This window comes from Henckelia pumila, chromosome 4, assembly GCF_033568475.1.
Source record: "Henckelia pumila isolate YLH828 chromosome 4, ASM3356847v2, whole genome shotgun sequence".
NCBI lineage: Eukaryota > Viridiplantae > Streptophyta > Magnoliopsida > Lamiales > Gesneriaceae > Henckelia > Henckelia pumila.
Window position 1 is genome coordinate 37,019,963 of NC_133123.1, and position 25,847 is coordinate 37,045,809.

At 36.3% G+C, this 25,847-nt stretch overlaps 4 protein-coding genes across 5 annotated transcripts; 1 reads left to right on the top strand and 3 right to left on the bottom strand.

Annotated features, from left to right (window-relative positions):
• Window positions 1–101: 101 nt before the first annotated feature.
• On the top strand, window positions 102–3,029 carry LOC140865147 (mitochondrial carnitine/acylcarnitine carrier-like protein). Its single transcript, XM_073269676.1, has 4 exons — window positions 102–446; window positions 613–710; window positions 1,563–1,954; window positions 2,389–3,029. Exons 3-4 carry the CDS (start codon window positions 1,563–1,565, stop codon window positions 2,888–2,890), a joined length of 894 nt encoding a protein of 297 aa, XP_073125777.1. The 5' UTR covers window positions 102–446; window positions 613–710; the 3' UTR covers window positions 2,891–3,029.
• A 379-nt stretch (window positions 3,030–3,408) lies between these two features.
• On the bottom strand, window positions 3,409–6,242 carry LOC140865742 (pentatricopeptide repeat-containing protein At5g66520-like). The gene has a single exon (XM_073270484.1). The coding sequence runs from the start codon at window positions 5,352–5,354 to the stop codon at window positions 3,789–3,791; it is 1,566 nt and encodes a 521-aa protein (XP_073126585.1). The 5' UTR covers window positions 5,355–6,242; the 3' UTR covers window positions 3,409–3,788.
• A 1,195-nt stretch (window positions 6,243–7,437) lies between these two features.
• LOC140862979 (DNA repair protein RAD4) lies at window positions 7,438–19,570 on the bottom strand. Of its 2 annotated transcripts, none has more exons than XM_073266033.1 (14): window positions 19,321–19,570; window positions 19,021–19,074; window positions 18,807–18,919; window positions 17,651–17,968; window positions 17,458–17,550; window positions 15,711–15,803; window positions 15,523–15,624; window positions 14,735–14,784; window positions 10,629–11,390; window positions 9,684–10,029; window positions 9,387–9,581; window positions 9,151–9,303; window positions 8,289–8,498; window positions 7,438–8,076 (listed from the first exon to the last, which is right to left on the bottom strand). In XM_073266033.1, the coding sequence occupies exons 1-14, from the start codon at window positions 19,358–19,360 to the stop codon at window positions 7,699–7,701; spliced, it is 2,907 nt and encodes a 968-aa protein (XP_073122134.1). In that variant the 5' UTR covers window positions 19,361–19,570; the 3' UTR covers window positions 7,438–7,698. The 2 variants fall into 2 exon arrangements, with proteins under 2 accessions (XP_073122134.1, XP_073122136.1); XM_073266035.1 differs by having other exon boundaries at window positions 17,651–17,965; window positions 19,321–19,569.
• An 800-nt stretch (window positions 19,571–20,370) lies between these two features.
• On the bottom strand, window positions 20,371–24,416 carry LOC140864008 (uncharacterized). Its single transcript, XM_073267868.1, has 5 exons — window positions 23,426–24,416; window positions 22,380–22,438; window positions 22,140–22,268; window positions 21,549–21,684; window positions 20,371–20,913 (listed from the first exon to the last, which is right to left on the bottom strand). The coding sequence occupies exons 1-5, from the start codon at window positions 24,122–24,124 to the stop codon at window positions 20,548–20,550; spliced, it is 1,389 nt and encodes a 462-aa protein (XP_073123969.1). The 5' UTR covers window positions 24,125–24,416; the 3' UTR covers window positions 20,371–20,547.
• Window positions 24,417–25,847: the final 1,431 nt, after the last annotated feature.

Below are 25,847 nucleotides of genomic sequence, written 5' to 3' on the forward strand. Positions count from 1 at the left end.
AAATTAACGATAAATTATTGTGTGAAGTGTGAATTAGTAGTGGTTCCTAAATATATATGGAGAGAGGTAGCCAGCTCTCAAACATATCATTTTCGATAACTTGGAGATATCTCGAGGTATATTCAGTATTCAGATTCAGCCAGCGAGAGGCTGACATTGGAGCTAACACTCCCACCGCATCTACCTCACCCACTCCTCGCTCGTGAGCTCCCAAATTCCTATGTTTGTCGCTTCTTAGATTTCGCCTTTGTGGCCCTCACTCTCTCCAAGATTCGCCCTTTTTATTCACCAACCATATACCACTTTTCTTCTCTATGTTAACGAGTACAGATTCAAATAAACTAGCCATATTCAACTCCATTTCCCATTTCCTACTCCACCATGCGGGCAGCCCACCAAATGGTTTTCCATTTATTTTAAAAGGAAATTCACTAGTACCCTTTTCGGTATTCTCTCTTACCATTGTTGTAATCTTGAACCCCTTTTTTTTTTTTTTTTTTTTTTTGAAAGGAAATCGAATTTCATTGTAATCTTGAACCCTTTTTGCGCCTTCGTTTAAATACCCTATGCATTCAGGGATTTGACAGTCTTATTGTGTCCTCTGTCTCTCAGATTGCATCTGGGATTTTAGCTTAAAGGAGGGTGTGTGCTTGATTTGGGATTGTCCGTTGGTTGCGATTTTCATCTGGGATTTAAGAGAATAGGACGAGGTGATTGTTTTTCTTGTGATTTCTCTATATTAATATTTGATTTTCATTAAAATGAATGGTATTTGAAGTGCATATCAATTGCTTCTGTAGCTATAGATTTACGTATATATATATGTTGTTTTGATGTTCTTTCCGTATATGCCTGTTGAAACTAAATCTTGTAGGTTTTGAAGTCCCTTAAATTTCTTGAACCCAGATATACTGGAAAAAATGTCTTGAACCGAATAGGTTTCTGATAAAGGGCTTTAATGACTCTAAAAAATGGAGATTGTTGTTGGCTGTCTGAATGATTTTCTTGAGTGAATCGCTTAGAATTTGAATGGTTAGTAAGGATTTGGATCTTTTCCGGAATTGCCTTTGGTTATTGGTTCATTTCGTAATTTTTCCTTGACAACAAAAATTAAACCAAGGCCTTTTATTAGTCGAGGAATATCGGAATAATGTGTGAGTTGCAATGATTGATCCAATATGTCAAAAAATAATTGCAATGATATGGTTTATCTATCTCATGGTCATGGATGCAAATGTTGATTGAGAAGAAACATGTATAATGCTACTTCTTTGCTGATGCTTTTGAACTATCCTTCATTATCTTTAATCATTTCTAGTATCATTTTTTATCTCTCAATACCGTATGTATAACTTTGTTTATGCTTGTTTTACATCTACGATTCAAGTCTACATACTGGCATACTCTCTTCCCATTTCTCTCTAATCAAAGTGGCTGCACCCATGTTCCATTTGTTGAGAGAATTTTGAATCTGAATATGAGAATAACAAGGAATTTCAAAAATTATCTGGCAGTTCTGCTATCTAATTTCATTTTCTTTTATAACCAAAAAAACTGTGTAGATGGGTGATGTAGCTAAAGATCTAACCTCTGGCACTGTTGGAGGGGCAGCCCAATTGATAGTTGGGCACCCTTTTGATACCATCAAGGTCAAGCTCCAAAGTCAGCCTGCTCCACTTCCTGGCCAGCCTCTTAAATATGCAGGTGCAATAGATGCTGTTAAACAAACAGTAGCAGCAGAAGGTCCAAGAGGTCTGTACAAGGGAATGGGAGCTCCACTTGCCACCGTAGCAGCTTTCAATGCAGTGCTATTCACGGTCCGAGGCCAAATGGAAGCATTGTTAAGGTCGGCACCTGGTGCTCCTCTCAGTGTTTATCAGCAGGTTCTTTGTGGGGCTGGAGCAGGAGTCTCTGTATCCTTTCTTGCATGCCCCACCGAGTTGATAAAGTGCAGGTCAGTTTTCGAGTCCAGTCTCTGTTTGACGTGTGGGCTCTTTGTTCAATGGCAAGATGATTATCAATATGCTTGCACTGTTACCATTTACCAACTTTTGGTACAACATCAAGCATTCAATCTTGCAATAACCATTTTAAGAAGATAGAAATTCCAAGATCAATTAATCAAGAGTCTTTGGTCAAATGCAGAGAGATTCTTTAAATTCATCCTACTTCCTAAGTTTGACTACTGGTTCTTGATCTTATGAGGTTTCTTGGACTTTATGATAACTGGACATATTAGTGGGCAATTCCGAATCATCAAGTACTAAAATCATGTTCAGAAAGGTTTAAAGTGAGCATATTGCGAATAAAAGTATTTGAAATTGTAAAGAGATTCACCATTTAATAATAATGAAACCTTGTCGATGTTTGAGTTGTTCCTCATTGCAGATTGCAAGCCCAGAGTGCATTAGCTGTTTCTGGCACCGACACCGTTGCTTTGAAATACACTGGGCCAATGGATGTGGCAAGACATGTCCTTCGATCGGAAGGGGGAGTAAGAGGACTGTTCAAGGGATTAGTTCCCACATTGGGACGTGAAGTACCTGGTAACGCTGCTATGTTTGGTGTCTATGAAGCGTTGAAGCAGTATCTTGCTGGGGGCCAAGACACATCCAATTTAGGACGAGGGTCGTTGATATTAGCAGGAGGCTTGGCAGGAGCTTCATTCTGGGTTTCAGTTTACCCAACCGATGTCATAAAGAGCGTGCTTCAAGTCGATGACTACAAGAATCCAAAGTACTCTGGATCCATGGATGCCTTCAAAAAGATCTTGAAAGCGGAAGGAGTCAAAGGTCTTTACAAGGGATTTGGGCCGGCAATGGCGCGTAGTGTTCCTGCAAATGCAGCATGTTTCTTGGCATATGAAGTTACAAGGTCTAGTTTAGGTTAATCACATTATTTTGGCGATGAAGGGCATTGCCAACTTCACCATCTTTGGGATATTATTATTTTCTCCACAATCTCTTGAAGTTTGTTGTTGAAAGTGGATTCATTTATAATTCTAAAATATAAAACATTGTCATTTAGAATCCAGGTAATTTTTTCTCTTCTTGCTGCTTTGCCGGATGAGATTTTCAGCCAAAACGCCACAATCAGCATGATCAGGCAGTCTCGGGTCATTCTTTTATGGGGCAAATTACGTTTTGTCATTTATAAGTCAACAGTGCGCCGAGTCCCTATGTGCAATTAATCTTCTAAAAGTGAAATATGGATGGATAGTTTTGCTTGTGATTTAAATACATGGAGTTTTAAAACACTACTAACTTTAGTGGGTTTCGTGTTCTTTTATTTTTATCAGATACATCAAATGTAATGTATCCATTTTTGTGTTCTATTTCAAATAATATGAATTACTGCTCAATCTAACTTTAACATATACTTTTTCTTTCTATGGTAAAGATAGAGATAAAAATAATAACAATAATTAGACTTTATGAAAATTTGGCAACTGCCAACGAACCAGTATAAGCAACACAATACAGACCACTATTCCAATATGGCAATATCTGTTTTCACCAAACATCAACCGAAAGTTTAATAGGACACTAATTTAGTCAACGTGGTTGTTCGGTTTACTTGAAAGCATGAACACCTGTTTTCTCTAATCATCAACCAAAATTTTTCCTCACGGAACCTTGTGCTTGTTTAGTCACGCGCATGCACATTCCGATTCCACACGAACGCATTTTACGTGGGCACGTCGCAAAACAATGCCTATGACATCACATAAACAGCATCTGCACTAGCCCAACGACAGGATTCATATATCCCGAGCTGATCAAATTACATTACTGTGATTTAGCAAGCTTTTCCAATGCTTCAAGAGATATTTGCAGCTCCATGTCTTGAGGGCTGATCTTATTTCCCGCTACAAACTCATGCATGACATCTTTCACCACAATCAAGCTTCTACCAGGGGGCTTTTCCTTCATTTTCCATCTCATTTCTTTCCTCAAGACTATGACTTTGTTCCATTCATTCTCATTCGCATACATATTCGACAAAAGAACAGATGATCCTCCTCTCTCTTTCAACGAATCAATCTTTCTTAAAACAGCTTCCCCCAACTTCAAATTATTCTGAAGCCTACAACCACTTAGCAATGATCCTAATATGGCAAGATTAGGTTCCACTGGCATGTTTTCAACAATATTATGAGCTTGCTCGAGCATCCCGGCTCTCCCCAGTAGATCAACAATGCATCCATAGTGACGAAGATTAGGCTCAATCCTATATCTTGTTGTCATTGACTCAAAAATACATAACCCTTCTTCGACCAGTCCAGAGTGAGCACACGCCGATAGAATCACGAGAAAGGTTACTGCATCGGGAGTGAACCCGCCAGCCTGCTCCATTCGAGAAAACAGGTTTAGACAATCCAATCCTTGGCCATGAATCGCAAAACCTGAAATTATCGCGGTCCACGAATAAGAGTCTCTTTTCATATCTTCAACATCATCGAAAACTTCTTTCGCACACCGCAAGTTTCCACATTTCGCATAAGCATCTATGAGTGAATTAACCACAGAAGTATCTGATTGAACCCATCCAGCCTTCTCTAGCAAAGCATGCATACATTTCGTATGGATAACCGATCCCAAATTGCCACAAGCCGACATTGTAGACACCATAGTGGCAAGATTGGGACTTGGAACACAATCATCCACCATTAGCCTTTTGAAAACAAGAAGAGCTTCACGATCTTCAGACAGGGAAACGAGCCCCGATATTAAACTGGTCCATGAAATTATATCTTTATCAGCCATTTCATCGAACAGGATCCATGCTTCTACCGTAGAACCAGTAACCAAATAAGCATTTAGAAGACAATTTTGTGCGAACAGATCACTATGAAAACCCAACTTCAAAACGTGACAATGAACTTCCTCAACCAATTGCAACTCAGAAGAAGCCCCACAAGCCTGAAGCAAGAACGGAAACGTGTATGTATCGGGACCCATTTCATGACTGAGCATTTCCATGTAATAACGCAAAGCAATCCCACTACTTTGCGAGTCACCAAACGCGCCGAAATATCTGATCATTGTATTCCAAGAAAAAATGTTGGGTTTTGTGATTTGACAAAAAATCTTAACTCCAAATTCAGTTTCCACCCCCAATTCCATCAAAGCCGTGTAAAGAAGGCGGCTCATTACGAAAGAGTTGCGATGAAGGCCTGAAACAAAGACGTAGGAAAGAAGCTGTTTGAAGATGTGGAAAGTTTTGGTGCATTGCTGTTGGAGGAGTTGCAGTCGGGGGTGCCTTTGAAAGAGCTGGTTATGGTGAATCCAGGTGGGAGAAGTGGTTTGGGATGAGAATTTCACAGTTAATGGCTGAAGATACTTCACAATCATGAATTTGTCCACACATTATGCGTATGAAAATCACCTCTCCCTTTTACTCAGTCACCTCTTTTTCTTTTTCTTTTTTCTTTCTTTTTTAACAACCGTCCCACCCCACTAGGGGTGGGCAATCGGATCGGGTAGTTCGGGTCCCGACCCGACCCGAACCCGATCGGATACGAAAATCGGGTTGTTCGGTTTTTTAATCGGGTTCGGGTAGTAACCGAACCCGACTATTATTAAGTCGGTTCGGTTTCGGGTAGCAAACTGCTACCCGAATTACCCGATCGGGTACCCGACTATCCGATTTTTATTACTTTATTTAAAAATATAAAAATTAATTGGGCTATTGGTTTGGACTTTTATTATGAGGCCCATTATTTTAGTACAAAATATGCATGATTTGGTGAATGAGGGAAGGGACAATGTCCTTATTCTTTCATGAGAGAAAGTTTGTATTTATTTTGATTATTTTTATTTTTTAAAAATTAATTTTTTTGTTTTTTTTAAAAAACTAGGTTACCCGAACCCGAACCCGACCCGAACCCGACTTAATCGGTTACCCGAAGAGTCGGGTACCCGATGTTATCGGTTCAGTTTCGGGTAGTATAAAATACTACCCGACTAATCGGGTACCCGACCCGAACTACCCGAAACCCGAACTACCCGACCCGTGCCCACCCCTACACCCCACACACATTCAAACTATGCTACAAGCTAAATTGCACTAGGTGAATTCATCTCTAGTCAAACTTTTACGTAAGCCACCAACTAAGTTACCCTTCCCATTAAAGCTTTCAGTCATTTTTTTTTTGTGCGAAAGTAATATGCAAATGTCTGTAAACTCCGCTTGTCATGTAAAATGCACTGTCAGTCTTATTTTTTAATACGAAAGTAATATACTTTTAGGATGTGTTTATTTGCTATGCCTATGATAAACATATGATTATATTAATAATTTTATCAATATCATGTTTACTTGCTTTTTTTTGGACTCATTTTAACTCATAAAGCTCATCTATATATATTTATCTAGTTTAAACTTTAAACGGTGATGATTTATCACAAATAAAATGTACGATAAATAATCATTTTTAACTAATTGTCTTTTCAATTGAGAAAAATTACATTAATGTTATTAACTTCCTAAAAAATAATCATGAAAAACCCATTTAAAAACTTATAAAACATGAAATTTTAGATATTTTAATACATTTCATTTCATTTTAACATATGAAAAATTCATTTAAAGATTATAAACATGAATAAAAATTTAATAATTTAAGATATGCCTAATACATTTCATTAAATTTTATTTTAATCATGAAATTTTTTTCTCAATTTATTAGTTTTTGTTGTAAAAAAATAAATAATATTTATACTCAATAATTTTGATGAATGAAAATAATTACATGCGATTCAATAATAATTTACATTATTCAATAAGATCATAAACTCAATTTTACAAATACAAACTAAAAATATATTATATATTATAATCAAATAACAAAATTATAACTCGTCATTTGATCAAAATTTCAATCACAAAATTGATCAATTAAAGTAAGCATGTTATTACTTATCCACCATTATTCCACATCCTAAAAAATTAGTTTAATAGTCTCAAAAATATTTGAAAATTATTATTTAATAGTCTACTTGGATAACAGATTTTCTTTAAATGTTTTATAATTTTTTTTTTAAAAAAATTGTTCAGACACACTTTATTTTTCAGTTATGAAACACTCACATTTTAAAAATATTTGTTCAAATAAATCTAAACTATTAAAATATATGTTAAAAAAGACCCCTATAAGGATTAAGTAGTGGGATTAATTATTTATTTAACAATGTTTTAGACAATTGAAGAGTTGAATGAGAAAATTAAAAAAAATATTTACCCCAATGTGTTTATCAGATGAATCTCTTTCCCGAAAGGGTCGATGCTGGCATCAGAATAGTACTCCTGATGCCATTTGACCTGCAACTAGATCTGCGCTGTTGCTACCCCACCCGGGCACTGCCCGGGTGGGGTAGCATCGACCAATTCCTCTTTCCCTACAATTTATGCCTGACAAATCTGGCTCACACATGCTCAAATCAAAATAATTGTTTAGAGATATTTTTTAGATCATTAATAAAACACTACGTTAAAGTAAAAGGAAAACAATTGGATTCTCTGGCTCGCGTACCAGGAACATTTGAGATAATATACAACATATAGACACAACCTAAGATTCAAAAAGTACAAGGGAACATAACCCAAAGCATGGGTAGTGCACTGATTGAGCAACTAACACGAGCATTTCCTACAACTATGACAATACAATAATTATACATATATTGGAGCAGGGCTCTACAATTCCTCGAACTCAATTGAGAATCCACAGCGGCATCGCTTCACTCTAGTCGAGCCATCTTCATCTAATGCTTGCTCGTCTAAAGTAAATTCGTGTTTGTGGTCGTGGTCATGTTCTCCTGGTGATCTCATTTCTTGATCCTGGCATCTTGGAGAATCATCGTTTTTCTCGGCACCGACAGCTAATTTATGATGATTAACATCAGGCGCTGGGACGTCGAAGGACGCTTGTGATGTTGATCCTTCCCCGTAGCTGTTGTTCAATCTCTGACGAATGACTATGGAAGAAAGAAGCTGGTACCACCTTGAAAGTGCTCGTACCTCGTCCTGTTTTTTCTGTTCAGCGTTCCTTCTCTCTTCCTCCTCTGCATATGCCTAACAAATATAATTGTCATCAAACACAGCAAATAATGAAACTTTCGGGTGGAATTGTTTCACCGAGGTGGCAACTGGTTAATAATGGTGACTAAATGCTTTTGTCAATCAAACACACATTAAGGTTTCAAGACTCCATGACATACCGAAATATAAATATGTTTCAAGGAATATTGATCACAACAGTCGAGATTTGATAGTTTGTTACTTACCTCTAGAATGGACTCCTTAAATTCTTCACAAACAACAATACCCTCAAAGACAGGAAAGGATCGATCATTTCTGTATTCAAATCCAACCATAGCAGGGGCAAAATCGATACCAAGCCTTCTAGCAACATGTTGTATCCTTGGGAGAGGCAAGTGGACTGTACCTGGTGGGAGGCATTTCTCAGACCACACCTCCACTTGACCGCGTTCATTCTACAAAGTGGATAAAGAAATCAGCAGTTCCATAAATGCAAAAGAAGTGCAAAAGTTTTATCGTTATATAATCTAGGATAAGGCTATGACAAGTACTGTTATGAATCCTTCATTTGAAGTATGGATATACTAGATCTTCCGACAAAACAGCAAATCACGTCATGCATAAATAATTGTTGGAAGATAATATTTGTTAAGAGCATAGACAGGACAATTCTGAATGCTCAAGTCTCACTCCTAATTCATCTGACTTCAATACGTGGCACAAATATATTTTAAAATAGGTCTGGCACATCAAATTATAGGTGCTGAATAGATTGAGAGTTTGTTTAAAGTTACCGATCCCTGATAGGCTACTAAAAACAGGGTTAACCGGTTAACGTAACCGTGTGCACCTGCCAACCAAACAAAATTCAGCTGACAACACCTGGAATTTGACTTCATATAAAAAAAATGAGTGCAAATATCCCCACTAAAAGAAAACTATTTCTTGCGTACAGTCAAATGGAATTCCCAAACAATCACTCAGAATGTGATTCAGTGAATATATAACACAGAGAATCTAATATTATGTTTTTCATTCACAATTAAATAGGCTTTCTTTCAATGATCTAAGCCTGTAAACTTATCATAGTATAAAACATAGATCTACCTTAGGAACAATCCCATCAACAGGAGGAGGAAGCAACAATGGTTCAGTTTGCCACTTCCCATATAGATCAATATTCTTTTCATTGTTGGCATAAGCATTTTCATTGTCTTCCGCCACTTCCTTTTTATGTTGCTTCATAGAGCTCTTCAGAACCTGAAGTAATATAGCACACACTTCATAATCGCTAATCGATACAAGTGAATCACCCAAACATAAATTCCAGAACAATATCAGACCTTAGCAGGAAGTTCATCGGCTTTGACTTGCAGCCCCTCACGCAACCACATCTGCCTTGTATGAAGTATTTGAACACAAGTGCGTGGATACACAGCATGCCCAGAACAAAAGCCCAATGCGTGTCCCTTGGGATAAATTATCTCATACTTCTTAAGCCATCTTTCAATCGCATATAAATGATGATTTTTGTAGGCCTGATAAAGTAAAATTACAGGAAATAAAGACTATGTTAACTGCTATTTCTAATAGTTGTAAGAAAACGAATTGGATTATATACAGATTGTATCTTGTCATACAAGTTGATTGGAGGGAAGTGGTTCAGTTAGTGCTCTAGTTGCTAATTCCATATCTTCAAGGGAGCTCAAAGTAGCATTAAATGAGGCTTCTAGACAGGAATCAACAGCCTTCTTCTCACCAAATTCTTCAGACGCTCCATCTAAATCTTTAGCATTTAGAACACATCCACTATTTAGATTTGCTACTACAGATGGTTCAACCTTCTTATCACCTAAAGCTTTCTGACCAAAATTGACAGTGCCACCAGTTTCACCCGACTCCAACTCCTTCAATCTCGACAACACAGAATCCCACCAGGTCGAATTGATTCTTTGTGATGCTACCTTGTACCATTGAGTACAATATCTGAAATGGTATTCTTCATGTTAAGTGGAATTTATTCTAAGAGGGATTATTAGCTGAACAAAATAAAGTTCCTCTAGCGAGGGATCCTATAAGACCAGAAGCCTTCAACTTACATAGCACCTCGCATGCACAAACAACAGACAACCTAGTAAGACAGCGTGCATCCACATGCTACCCATATAAAATCAGAAACTATGAACATGTCAATTAACATGTAACTATTTCCTGATAACTGATTATTTTTACATATTGATATTATCAATCTTTATACGTTCAATTTTTAAGCATAACTTCTAGTTCTATTCTATAATCCACACAGGCATTCATCTTATACTTAATTATTGTATCTGAAACTATAGTATTTATATCAGATAGAGGCTTTGGAGTAACCAATTGGTCTAATTATTGTGATGGTAGTAGTTTTTCTTCAAAATATCATAGTTTTTTAATTTTCTGGTGCCACCACTCTACAACCCGCCAACTTCATTCTCCACATAAAGTAAGCAGAGTCAATGTGTATTCCTACAAAGATAGTCAGTAACTACTTTAAGAGGAGAAAACCCAGTGGTCAAGAATCAAACACTTTGAAGGTTTTTAACCTGCGTGTCACATCTTTAGCCCCATTTCCAGAAAAAGCAACAACATATCTCAATGATGTTTTGCATGCAGCAGCTGCAGCTTCTACTTTACTCTCTCCATCAACAATCGCATTTACAACATCAATATGCACCCATTTCCCAGTCAAATTATCTCCAGAACAAAATACTTCGGTCCAATAAAGGGGAGCCCCCACCTTTCTGGATCCAATAGCTGTAGATATTCCGTGTGAGGAAGTTTGAGATTCTTCTAGTTTGATTTTTTTCATTCTTCTATATGGTGGTGAGTGAGTTGAAGAAGTGCTTGGTGATTCCAACACAGTAGATATCATGCTGTGTTTAGAACTTTCAACAGCAGTGGCTGAGAGTGCCATCTCCAACTGCATCTGAAATTCAAGATCTCCTTTTCTCTTCAATCCCTCAACTTGAACATCGCATGATTCAGAAGCATTGTATGGGTTTTTGTAAACTAAGTCATCCAACATTTTTTCTTTTGGTATACTAGTGATTTGAGAAACTTGGGATTTGGTTCTGTGTTTTTCGGACATTTCTGTCTCGAATATGTTGGTGCTTTTCGCATCATTCTGACCACTCTCCTTGACATCTGATAAGGATTTGAGAGAGAAAGCAGATGAACAGCTTGGTCCACCCACCATCAGCGTTGAGGAATTAAAAATATTCTTCTTCACCTTGCTTACTTCAGCAGCAAATTTCCATTTGTCTGCATCCGGCTTCAAGGAGATCACATCTAAAATGGATACAAACCTGAAAAAAAACAAGAAGTTTAACTCCAAGGAGTTTCAAAACGAAAATTTTTAAGATTAAAGGCTAGAAACCTTCAAAAGGATCATACGGAGACCCAAAAATAGTAGCACAAACGAGACAAATATTACGAAAAGTCAAGGGCTTGAGCTAGCTCGAACATTTTGTCGTATTCTGCTCAAGCCTTGGAAACAAGTATTCAATTGGAATCTGCTTTTTTGTTTGTTTATTTTAAAATTTTTAATGTAGCAATTGAGGGCAGCAAGATCAATGCAGTGGTCATACACGTGGCAGTGACATCGTAGATGGACACTCCTATGTGCCTAGATATGTGGAGTTGGATTTCTCTGATATGACAGTCAAATCTGATATGCTAGGATGGATTAACCTATATGAGCATTTCTTCCAACACCAGCTAACACTGAAGGACAAGGTTGATTTAGCCTCTTTCCATCAAAAGGAGTTGATTGATTGTGATTCTTAAAACTTGAACATGTTCCAATCACTTGCACTTTGGCTTTGGCCATTCCATACGCATCAATTAATTAGATTTAGAGTATCAGGAGATGTCCAAAATTAGTCTAGCGAAAAAGCAAAATTAATCTATAAGAAACTCAAAAAATCTATTTTGTCTGCACAAAAATGATTGATAACAAGCTTAATGAGAGCTTACACAAGCATGGCTCAATCGTCATACCGCTCGTTTGAAGATCTAATATTTCACGCATCCATGGGAAAACCAGATAAATATTTGGAAGACATAAAATGCAGAAAATTTTGGAAACGAATGGTGTGAGCACGCACTTGGAAGTTGTGGAATTAGAGAAACGAGAACATCTTTAAATGTGCAAAAGAAAAAATCTCAGTCGTGGCGCGAAAGTATTGGGTTGGATTATGAGCACAATTACACAAACAACTTAAAGCAACCCCATTTAATTTATTATAAATCGTGACAGGATATATTAGCATAAGAAAATGATTGTGCATCATTATACAGGTTCTGTATAGGATTGCATGGGGACGTCAATCAAACGGTAATAGGAGGACTCTTCATTCAGGAAGGCTTCATTCTTGCACAACACTAAACTAGAAGAAAAATGTTGCAAAATCCAGGCTTCTTGTGTGACGACCCGATTTTTTTAGCAAGTAATGTAAGAAACTCAACATTTTAATTATGATATAATAAAGTATTTATTCTATTCTAGATTTATAATTATCATTAGCTCAATTATATTTAGCTCAAAAAGCTAGATACAATGAAAAACCGAAGCTCATAACTATGGCAACTTATGAACTCAAAAACCTTCAGCTCATGAAATAATAATTCTAGCTCATTAAACCTATCAAGCATTGTCCTAAGAGGCGTGTATAGCAGCTAGGAATTGAGCTAAGAGAAGTGGGAATTTATGGTGTAAGAAATGACTCATTGACTCACCTAGTGACTCTTGAGTTTTGGATAAAGTTTTGACCACATTAAAGGCTAGTTTGGGCTCCAAGTTTTGACCACATTAAAGGCTAGTTTGGGCTCCAAGTTTTGACCACATTGAAGGCTGGTTTGGGCACCAAGGGAACAAAATTCAGATGACTTTTCAAGTGATTTTTCAGCCTATAAATAGTTGATGAAGTGTGGAAAAATTGCCATTCAAAAATAGCTACAAAAGTCTCTCAAAAACCAAGCACCAAAGAGAACTTGGGATGGGGTTTTGTTTTTGGGTTTGAGCAGCATAGAAGTAGGGTTAGGGTGTTAAAATTATTCACTTAGTTTAATCATAGTGTGGTACAAGGGTAGTTCGAGAAAGTCGTTTCACGATCAAGTCACGTTCGGGCCATTTGGAGCTAGTGTCATTCAACTATTGCAAGAAACATTTTTTGCACAAGTTAAATCAACTGTAAGTGGGCTTATGCATACTTATATATATATGTTTTAAAATGAGAATGGTTATGTTTTAAAATTCGATCGTACACATGATACTTCGTGTCTTTTGATATGTATATGTTCCGTTCATATGAATCAGTTATTATGACGCAAATATGAAAGTAAGCACTGTAAAGATTTGATTTCAAGTTTCTGAATTTGTTAAGTTGTGATATGGCCCTCACACGGTGGATATAAAACCGTTATATGCCCCTACACGGTGGGTATAAAACCGTTATATGGCCCTCACACGGTGGGTATAAAACCGTTATATGACCCTTACACGGTGAGTATAAAACCGTTATATGACCTCACCCCATAGAGGAGTAACATATTGGGGACAGACCCAACAGTTATATTGTCTCGCCCCACAGATGAGTAACATATTGGAGACAAATCAATGAACCTTGAAAGAAAAGATGAAATTTAGTGCTTATATATGATATGATATGCTTTGAAATATTTCTACCTTATGTATTGTATCTCATCGTGAAAAACTCTATAATGAGTCACTTTTGGAATTCCGTTCCTACTAAAGTCACTTGTGAAATTATGTATGCTTGGAATCATTTTTGGACATATGATTATATACTTTGTTATTGGTGTAACGATCGGCCCCCACTTGCTGAGTGTTTCCCAAAACACTCACCCCTTACCTCCAGATAAGACTGAGGAACAAGTGAGCGATGATGAGCAAGAGACATTCTGGGGTTGGTAGAAGATCAAAATCTGAAGATGCAAGTAGCTGCTTAATTTTATTATATCCGTTTTCCGTTGTAATCTGCTTCCACAACAATGTCATATTTCTGTTGTCATGAAAAGACAATTATTTATTTATGAAAAAGACTGGCTTTGGCTATTTGATATGCCATGAGGCTTATTGTTTATGTTAAACAATGCCGATGTCAACTAGGCCCAGTTTCGGGGCGTGACATCTTGCACCTTCCTGATCCCTAAAAGGCCACATTATGTTCTCACCTTTTGGTCAAGTAGGCGATTTTTCATACAAAGCTTGTTTTCTTATCTCACTTACTTTTCAACCCACTCATATTTGATTCAATGCTTCAAGCGAGACCTCATCATCAGTGTATAGATATCAACAAAAAACATTATTATCATACTCACCAAATAACATAGTGAAAAATTAGAAATTTTGATTGCATTCTCTAATAATCATATCTATCCTCCAGGAATGAAGAATCATACCCAACTCTGTTATATGCAGGCCACAACAAAGTGCATTAGCTAGAACTAAAGCTAAAAGGAATTTTGGACTTATTAGAGGCTAAATTATGCACGAACACCAAATGTTTTACACCGCATGCACAAGGACATAGAATACACATAATAAAAACCTCATAATTACACCTGACAAGAAAAGGAGGCCAACAACAAACTAAAAATACTATCAAGTGATGATAAAACTACATACCGAGTCGTCAGATTCAGAGCCCTAAATAAGGCTACACATAAAGCCACAACCTGCAAGAAGTAATAAAGTACCATCAAAGTCAATATTTAATATCATCTCACTCAATTGCAAGCATTAAAAAAACCCATAAATACAACAAAAATTTAGGATGAAAGTAATGATAAAACTTGATAGTGTGCAAAAGTAACTATGGGAATCAAACAGAAAGTAAATATATTAATCTCAGTAAAACATTCATGAGGGATAATCAATTACGCCAATGGTACTACACAAAATGAGCAATGTATCATATGTTCTTTTACAGCATCCTATCTATCCATACGACTTGCAAATTACATTACTATACCGTACACTCAAAAAATTTGCTACTAAGGTCCATCTAAACGCCTAACAATATTCTAGACAGCCAGAATCTACAGATTCATCCGAAATTTTAAGATAAACACAATAGTGACAGTCAGTACTAGGTTTACCTGGGTAAGTATGGAAACTTATTCTCAAGAATTTTTTTTTTCTATTTTACCGGTTCATCTAAAAGCTATAGCAGACATTAGGTGCATAATTTGGTCCCCGTGTATAGTCACAAAAGTTCCCCTAATGAACTGATCCCTGGAAAATGCATTGTAAATGACTTTAATGAGGAGCTTATTAAAATTTGTCTTCACATTTTAAATAGACCTACAGAATTGCAAACTCAACATTGAGTTTCTTCAAGCAGCATGCCTATAGCCAGAGAGAGAGAGAGAGAGAGATTACATAACATCAAAATAGAAAGGGTAGAAGCATACCGCTTCTGGAGTACCCTCTCGAGTTTCCAATGTAGATGCTAATTCGCAATGACATGTCTTTTCAGCTAAAGTTGGACTACATACACTGAAGTTATTGTGGAACTGATAACGCAGAGAAAACAGAGAAGTACCATAAGGTCCTACAAGAGGGGAAAAACAAACACGTGCTAGAAAGCTAATAGTAATACCCAACTGACAAGCGGAGACAGATGACTAGCTGTAAGTTTTGGAAACTCTGCTATCTTCAGCAAGTGAGTTGGAAGAAGAGAGAGTAAAGAAGCCTGCAATGGTTGAGATCTTCTTAGTCATAACGACAGCAAATTAGTTCATGAAAGCAAACATTATACGTGTGATTATTTTACATTTTGTTCAAGTTACATTTGAATCGAGAAAATTTACTTACAAGTTTGTAGAGCGAAAAACTACTTCCTAATAAAACTGAATTTTTTTGATAGAACTGTATTTTGTTATCAATCATTCAGCATACTAATCATTTTTCAAGTTATTTCTTGTCCTTTTAATTTTCATTGAACTCAAGTTATTCATGAAAGTTTGCACTTCAAATTCAAAATTTAGCTTTTATGAAGTTCTTTTTCTCCTTATAAACAGAAATAAATGTGTGAAATATGGCTGACTCTGACACATGCTTCATATCCTGTTGTTAACAAAGCTGAGGTTAGTGTGAAAATGGCAGTGTAAAGTTGGAGCTCAAAATGAAAATTAATGGTAAATTTTGAAATTAACCTTCATAGAGTCTTTTAAAATTAAGCTTGAGTTTAGCTTTGGAAGTACATATTTAGAGTATTAAATATGTGCATATAATGTTTTGAGAGTACTAACTATGTGAATATAATATATTTTCTCTTGAAATATATAGGGAGATGCTATATTTTATCTCATTGTGGAAAAAAGAGGGAAATTGAGAAATCAAGAGATGAATAAGCAGAGACGAACTACAGAGTTAAAATATATGATACAAAATTTACATCACATTCATGAAAAATCATTCGTGAAATTCAATCTCGACCAAAGAAAGAAAAGATAGCGGCGTTCAATTATCAGTATTTAAGTACAATACCAAATTCCAATATAATTAACCATTTAAGACCATTGAAAGCAATTCAAAACACATGGATATTAATACACTTTCATCCAAAAAAGGTCCCATTAATATACAGCAACTCAATAAGGCCATGGCATGTTTTGGCCTAGGCCTTAATTAAAAGCCCCAGGCTGCCAATATTTTGGGGTTTTGGGGATACAAAACATCTTCACTTTATTTGCTAATACCAGTGAAAAAATACGTGATGGGAAGAAAGAAAATTTTAGTTGGCCTGCACTCTCAAATATGTGATTTTACAATGTATTTTAACAAAAAAAGAAAAAAAAAAACTCAACTTGATTTCCAGAAGGTAAATAGCATCATAAATCATAGCACACATGAGGATATTTCTGTACTCAGATTAATTCTGTGAAATAAATTAATTGTACACACCCTGTTTTAATTAAAATGGAAGTATAAATGCAGAGGATTCAAATACTAATACAACGGGTTAAAACAGCCAGGCGACAATAATGCTTCAAAAAAAATTAAGCCTCTGATCAATCTAATCTATCTAATATGAAAAATAATGTAACTGAGCTTTCATCAGTTAAAACAAACATGGATTAAGTCTTTTGCGCTCAACGTTATATTGAATTTTTGCCCCATTAACCTCTTGTCTAAATGGACAATCAATCCTATGGGCAACGCCAAAGGCCCAAAACCACATACTTCTTTGACCCTTGATAGGATGCATTCTCAGAACTGCTCAGCTTGACTAGACAATGGTACAAGTAGAACATATAAATAATTCATATGGTAATATGGATCCTGGTCATAAAGATGTGCATCAAAGATACAACCAAAACACAGACATGGTGAAAGATAATGACCTGAATCAGAGGATCATTGCAAGCACCATCAATCAACCTTCCCCTCCCTAACAGGCAAAGCAAATGACACTTGTGCACAATCTCAGCCACTTCCTGAAATCAAACAAGATTAGATATTAAAATGCAGGAAGTAAATGAGTCCACCTTTGAAAGAAAGACGTGTTCATGCTTATATTCGAATTGTATAAGTTACCTTCTCTTCTGAAGTGGCTCTTCGCACAGACTTCCGCTTAGTCAAGCCAGGTGAAACATCAAACTCAACTGAAACTCCACTGACTAAATCTTCTTGATATTTTTTTGGTGAAGACAATGTAGGAATGAAACCATCTTCCCAATCAAAATCTTCATATTCCTCTTCCACCTCATAATCCTGACACGTATCTGCTTGAACTTTCACTTCTGATGAAGCATGTTCGATTGCATCTTCTCTACAAGAATCAGTGTCTGCTGCATCCTTTCCTCTTCTTTTATCCAATAATTCTTTGTTGTTCTCCTTTAATTGTATTCCCTGCTAAAGGTGGTCTCAAAATGTTGTAGAGAGAATGCCAAATTGAATTAGTTGAAAAATAAGCTGTAAGAATGCCCATCTTCACTCGCATATCCCACTGATCTCATAAAACACTAATCCGGAAAAAAGTAAGTGCATTATACATACATTAAATAAAAATATTAATTATTCAGCATTTTGTTCATTATATTCAAAATCTAAAATCATTTGCTTTTTTCCCAATTCCAATTACTTCATATGTAGTATTATATTTCAAGATTCAGTACTAGATGACACACAAAATCTGGCGTATGTATAAATCGTGAAGTGGTTAGTATTCATAAAGTATCATAGTTAATGACAGTAACATATAACATATACTCCTTCATGAAATCCAAATAAGATCAACACTCAACAGTCTTCTCTGTGTTTTGTGTGTGTGCTAAAAGTGAAAGGAGTAGGAAGTAAACAACTATAATCTTTCTTTATTTATTAAGTGGGATGTCCGTTTATGAACTATTTTTGGTGTGTTAGTGAAAAGCACAACTCAAAGAACAGTTAGATAAAAATAATTTATCGCCGCTTCTGAAAAGTAATTCAACTTTGAAAAGTGAAAATAAAGAAGAAACTTCTTCTCCTCTGTCATTTCTCGTACCTGTATTCCTGCATCTTTCTATATGTTTAACAAACATTATTGTTCACTCAAAAAGAAGAAGGGAAACAAACAATATTCTCGTTTTTTAAGAAAACGTCAAAAAAAAAAAAAAAAAAAAAAAGAAGAAGCAGCATGCGCACGACTATCATTAGTTGTGAATAGCAGACGAATGCCAGTGCCCAAGAATCAAAACAGTAGTAACCATACCTCAACTGCAGATTCACAGTGCTGCAAATAAACATCGGCTTCTTCATGAGACCCATTTTTAACTCTTTCTAAAGGTTTTGCCGCCGCGTCTCCAGATATATACAAAACAGTCTCTGAAATACCATTTAAAGTTCCCGGTTAGTAATCAAACGTAATGCATAACAAAAACTTCTCTGAATTCAGTTTTACAGTAAAATGGGCATAATAAACTCACTTTTATCATCGGTGATATCCGATAAAAGACGGGTTTTTTTCGCTCCTTCCTCACCTAGCCACACAGAAAACACTAGTAAGCTCCACTGTTCAAGAATTGCACTCTGAAGTCTGAGCCGTGATTACGCTCTTAACACACACACGCACACACACACACACGCACACACAGAGGTACATATTCCACTGAAAATCCTGAAATGAATTTCTAAAGGCCTTTTTGAGAACAATCGGCCAACAAAAGATCAATTTTCCGAAAACAAAACAAGAACTGTGCGCTTGGGAGCGGAATTCGTGGACGTACCCGTCGATTGTGGTTGCTTGGATCGACTTCTAGTTCGCATTCTCGGTTGAATTGGGCGCGCCTCTACGTACGTAGGAGGAGGAAATGAGCAGAGAAGATGGTGTAGCTTTTATACTCAGTTTGGCGGTTGTGGGACGAAGAGTCCGTCCCCGGCAAAGCTGGAGTGCCGCTCGGGCTGGGCCGTGATAGAGGCCCAACGTTTGACGGGCTACATGGGCTTCTTACGTATATATGTATACATATATGTTGTGGCCCATAATCAGCCCTGTAGAAGGAAGAAACGAATGTATCTACCTTTTTCAAGATTTTCTTAACAATTGAGTTGAGAATCTTTTGTTTTGTTTTGTTTTTTGACCGGTGTTTTTGTAACATTTTATTAAGAGATATGAATGTCATTTGTTATAAGTTTGATCAACCAATTCGAAAAATTCTCAAACTTCTAACAAAATGGAGCAAATGAAGATTTAACAAACTTAGCTAAAAAGTGTGTCACCGTGTTAGCTAAGCAGTGTACCACTTTTCATTATAAAACTTCAATTTATAAAATTTTTAACTAATTTTCGTAAAACATTGATTAACTTGATTTTACAAAGTTATAGACAACAATTAATAATAACATGGTTGCGTCATGTGTGTGTAGCTTTACACTAATCATATGGATACTCATCAACCTTTTCTTTCATTTACAATTTTCTAGGTTCTTACAATCGTACTTCGTCAGTCAGAATGGACTTGGTTGATATCAAATAGAAATTAAATTTTAAAAATAGAAAACAAATTTAAAATATATATATATATATATAAATATTTAAAAAAAATTAAAGGTTTTCTCATCATTACAACACTCCGTACAGCGGAACAAAAAAAAAAAATCACCTCATGTCTTGTCCAAACAAAGTGCACAACAAAACATGGTGACAAAACCAACCACAACCTCGTGTTATTTAGAGTATAGTCGAGTGTATATATGACACGTGTTCTTACAAAAACTCATGTGAGTCGGTCTCACGAAAAAATTTTATACCACGAACATTATAATTGGGTCAGCCATGAAAAAAATATTGTTTTTATGTCAAAAACATTACTTTATTATTGACTCGTCTCACATGAATATTAAGATAAATATTCCATGAGATTGTCTTATTGCAGACGTACTCAACAAAGAATAAAAGAAAAATTTACAAGAAGGTGAGTTTTGAAGCAAACAGAAGCAAAATTTTCACCTTTTTATGAATCAGGGGCCTTTTCAACGACCCGCTCAGAGGCCCCTTGTTTCAATATCAAATTCCCTGACTCGGTCTTCTTGAAAAGCTTCTTTACTAAATCATTCCAATTGGTCCTAGCATCCGTGTGTTCTTTTTCTGAAGAACGTCCCGTGTCATCTCGACCGGTTTCCAAACTTGTGGCATCTGGCGATCCATTTTCAGCATTTCCCCAAGTTTCTTCTTCTGCAGACGCAACAGCATGAGGTATATTCAAGCTGACGGCTCTCTCCAACGCATCCTTGTGTTCTTTCTCGAGAGTCACCTTCCGGTCAAGTTTTTGTACCTTTGGTGGAGTCGTCATGATCTCCGTACTAAGCTCTTTTAAATTCTGCAAAACATTTGATGGAATACATGAAACCAATTTCTTTGAGTGTCTGATACAGTAGATAGAACCAGTTACATACCAATCAGTTACTCGGTACAGAATTTTGTAGCATTTTTTTTCTAGTTAAGAGGGTAAATAATGTGTACTTCTTTAGGCTTGAGGATTCATAGTCATTCACCATTTAACTGCGGGTATGTTTTCAGAAAACAACTGCATCCCATTGCTACATAAGAGACAAGATATGATTAATCAATAACTTTTGACTTTAGGTTCGACCTAGGTCAGAACCATGATAACCTGATGGGAGACTAACAAACTACAGTTTCTGGGAAAGCATCTTTAAAATACTATAATAAAGAAAAGCTATGATATATATCTGTTGCGAGTGCTAAATACTTCTATGTTTTCTGGAGGAGAGTGAACAGAGAACTCTTGTTCAGACAGAAGCTCGGCGGGTAGAATAGCTTTATTGTTGTTTATCTAGGATAGGAAACTAGAAAAGATTAAAACCCGTAAACCAAATGAATGTAAATCATTGGGATTGATTTTGAAATTCTCCAGGATTAAGATACCAAGTTAGCTAAGCTAGAGAGAAAACTGAATGGCAAACATGAGCTACGATACTGGCTTATGCTTACCGCTAGAGCTTTTTCAGACTCTCGTTCGATCCAAACAATACCATGATCAGAGGTAGCATTGCATGACAAAACAATATGTTCAAATCTTCCATCAACAGGAATTGCAGTTCTAACCTCTGGAGGAAACCTTCCACACCTGCAAATACCCAGTAGTGAAATAATCTTTAATTTCGTTCTCGTCATAATTGCAAGCACATAGAATTCTTTACACTGTGTTAAAGCACAAGGCTTAAAAGCACCACATCAGTAGTATTCCCATAGTATAGAAACAAGGTATTGGTAAAAACAGTATTCAGTACATTTATATATTGTTGGGAATCTGACATCCGTAGAGTTGCAATAACAGCACAAAAATGTAAGTAATGTCTCAATTGTGCAATACTTCTCAAGTATTGAACACCAAATATAAAGACACTCGTTACCGAGTTCTCTGTGTGTGACAATAACGAGAACTATATGGCTACATGACACTGATTCATGCATTAGGTGTGACCTTAAAGGGTGCAGACAGCGCAATAAGAAGGATCCAATAAAACAATTAGAAAATTTTCCTTTCACATGGTTCGGTAAACTAATTTTGCTGCAATTTACCTGCAAAATTTCCTTTCGACGATGTGATATATCCGACCCGGTGCATATAGTCGTCTTGGATCTCTGAGCTTTCTACCTTCAGGAATGAATGTATCCCTCAGACAGATGAGAAACATTAAACAGGGTAAACTGTCCAAAGCAACAAGGCCTGGTTTAAATGATGATAAAATTCACTCCTTTCAGAGGCAAAGAATAAAAAGAATTCAATGCTTTCAAACAATATTACTAACAAGCACTGACCAAAAGACGGATTTGAAAATGTCTTCCAGTGGGGTGGGTGTTCTGGGCAAGAAATCATCCTGAGGAATGTCAAGTGAAAAAGAGCGTAATCAGTTAAAGAAGCACTAGTGGTTTCAACCGATGAAATGAGATGGAATACGAACTACAGAATCATTTACTTCTTCGCAAGAGAGCTTCACCTAAAATGCAAAAAGAATTCAATATCAAGGCACATGTAGAACATTTTATTACTTCTCAATAATACAGCGCCTAGTGGTCTTGTTCCTGTTTCAAACAAGGTGAGATCATTTTGAGCGGTGTAAGATGAATGCCACCTACAATAATTATGATTACGATTTTTTCCTTCTTAACACGCTCTACACATTTGTACAGACATGATATCTGTGACTGTGACCGTGAGTTCAAAAACCTAAACAAGGTCCTCCTTTGCATTTTATGATTAATAATATACAATAATGCTGATGCAATATTCATCTATTCCCAAGGAGAGAATGGTTTTTCATGAGCTGGAGCACCTCTAGGCAGAGATCGATTTCCTCAAAGTGATTCAAACAGAAATTAATGTAATTGGCAGAATCTTAAAAGTGACAAGGCAACGTGTTTTTAGGCTACAAAATAATTTATTGGACTACTTTTTCGCTTGCCAATTGATCCAAGAAACCACATTCATGTAATTTAAGTAATGTACACTTCCGCTAATCGAAAGTGATGTTCCTTCAATCATCCATACGGTAATGTTAGCTCGACAACAAATAGGTAAGGACTCTATTATTTTTCCCATATCCATAAGGTTAATGTAATGCCTATTGCAGCAAGGTGTCTGCAACTTTATATGCTTAAAGTAAGAAAGAAAATAAATAGCAAGACTCGTGGTTTCATTTTCCCATAAAAAAAAACAGAAGATTCTCATTGAAATGAATTAGAGATCGCAATTCTAAACAAAAATAAATTTGCCAATATACAGCTGAAGGCAAGAACGGTGAATCCCCTACCAACAAACCAATCATGACATTGAGAATAATTGCAGGGAAAACCAAACCACACACCTGAAGCACAACGGAGTATATAACATCAGCATACTTAACAGCCAAATTCAGCGACAAACAACGAGCCGGTGCCACAGCGTAACACCTCAACAGACTCCTGGGAACCCCCCCTAATCGACTCCCATGGTTTGCCGCAATCACAGCTAACAGCGTCGCAACTCCTGACCCCAAAGAGTGCCCCGCAAAAATCATTTTGTACCCCCTTCCATTCTCCGTCCACAATTTACTCAAAGTTTCCGACTCGGCATCCAAAACCCACTCCGCTGATTTCAACAATCCGCGATGCACATATCCCCCATCGAACATCTGCATACCCAGTCGATTATCCATCAGCGTCCTGTAATCACCTTCTTTAGCCAAATTCAATCCGCGTATCGCAAGCACGATCTCTTGATTATCATGGTCGAGATAAATTATGTAAGGAGGCGCGCGGCCAAGAGTTTGCTCGTATGTGACGCGCTTGACAACCCAGTCGGGGTTGAGGCGGTAGCCGCCTTGTGGGGCATATTTGGGGCAGCGGAGGTCGGGTTCGTAGACTGCTAATATGACGCGGCAGACACGCGGAATGGGCTCGAACTCCTCCGCGCTGGCGATGGTCCACTTAGCGCTGTCGTCCGCACCTATGTAGGTGCAGCGCTTCCACACCCACCTCATGCAGCCCAACACCACCACGCACTCCACCCCACATCCCACCGACATTTCAGCAAGCAGATCAAGCACAACTCCGAACTTGGAGTTGAGTAGAACCCTATTTTCCTGCGCTGGCGCAAATGCTAAAAACAAAAAAAATGGTAACTTGAAGCAAGCCGATCAAAAATCAGCCAAAAGCCTCACGTGGGTAGGGCTCTAATTACTTGTGAAAATGGTATGAGATATAGAAAACCCAGAAATGAGTTTACTTTATTCCAGCGCTTAATCTTGAGGTACAAGATTCCTTCTCCTCCTGCTCTCCTTCGTAATTATAGCAGTCATGCGTGTGATGCGCGTATTCCAAAAGAGTTGAAAGTGTGTTCGTTCGTTCTATGTTCGAAGAATTGACCAGCTGGGAAATGAGAGGCGACTTTTGAAGAGACAGGTGGACATTGTTTCTCCACTCTCACTATGTGATGCTGATGCCAGCCTCCTATGGCCCCCACCCCCACTATCACTCTACCAGCTACAAGCTTCATCTTCCTGCCACTATAAACATAGTTAATTGAAAATGAATTATGTTATATGTACAAATTAAATTGCAAATTAAATTATAAATTGTATTAACATAGTTATTAAAAATGGATCATGTTATATGTATAAATTAGATTACATTATAAATTGTATTTTTAATTACAAAAGTATCTTAAATATATTTTTTAAAGATTTTTTTTAAATAAAATGCAAGGATAATTTTGTAATTTCAATTATACTTTGTAATCAAATTTGTAATTTTATTTGTATATGTATCATTTTCCATTGAAAATATAGACTGAGTTAATTTAAAATTGTATTTTTTTTTTTGTAAAATTGGAGGATTGAGTTGATTTTTCAAACCAATCAAATGGTCAGTCAGCCCGATATATAAGTATGTTGGGTTGGCCTGTTTGGCTCACATAAAATATGTGTCTTTGAGTCGGTGTTTTTTCAATCCGTCTAAAATTTGAGTGGTCTCGTCTCACCTAATGATGGGTTGGAGCGCTGCTCTGCTAGTATGTTTTGACACTTCTAGCAATGCTTGTACTAATATAATATTCGGTATCTGACTCGAGTTCTATAATAATAACACATAAAGTTATAATTAATTATATTATCATGTATTATCAATATATTTTCCTTCTAAAAAATTAATATATATATATATATATATATATATATATATCTTACTAGAGTATTTACAAGTATGGAATCTAAATTGTTTTAGTTTTAGATTATACTTTATGTCGATGAAACAGTTGACCTTCTAATAAATAGGAAATCCTTAATGTAGATGGCGATAACACTTGTACGTGAGCGCGTGAAGTCTTGAACTTACTCGGTGTACAAATTTATTTTTTGTAAAAGTTTCTTGAAATTGATTATTCTTTTATGTTACACACTTCATTAGCGTTTTGGAATATGATGGAATCTTTCATATTACGTCGAGAGTGTTTAAGTTTCGGGCAAAAGCCAAATCGGTTAATTATGTTAACAGGGGTGTGAAATTGGATGGATAGGATTGGTTCGGATCGCGTTGACGTAATATACTTTTCAAAAATCTCTCAACTCGTATTTCATCTGAATTAGATTAGTCTGATTAATTCGATCAACCCAAACTAACTCGATTTTATTTTTTTATTTTTAACAAAATAATTAAATAATAATTAAAAAACATATAATAATAATAATAATAATAATAATAATAATAATAATAATAATAATAATAATAATAATAATAATAATAGTAATATTT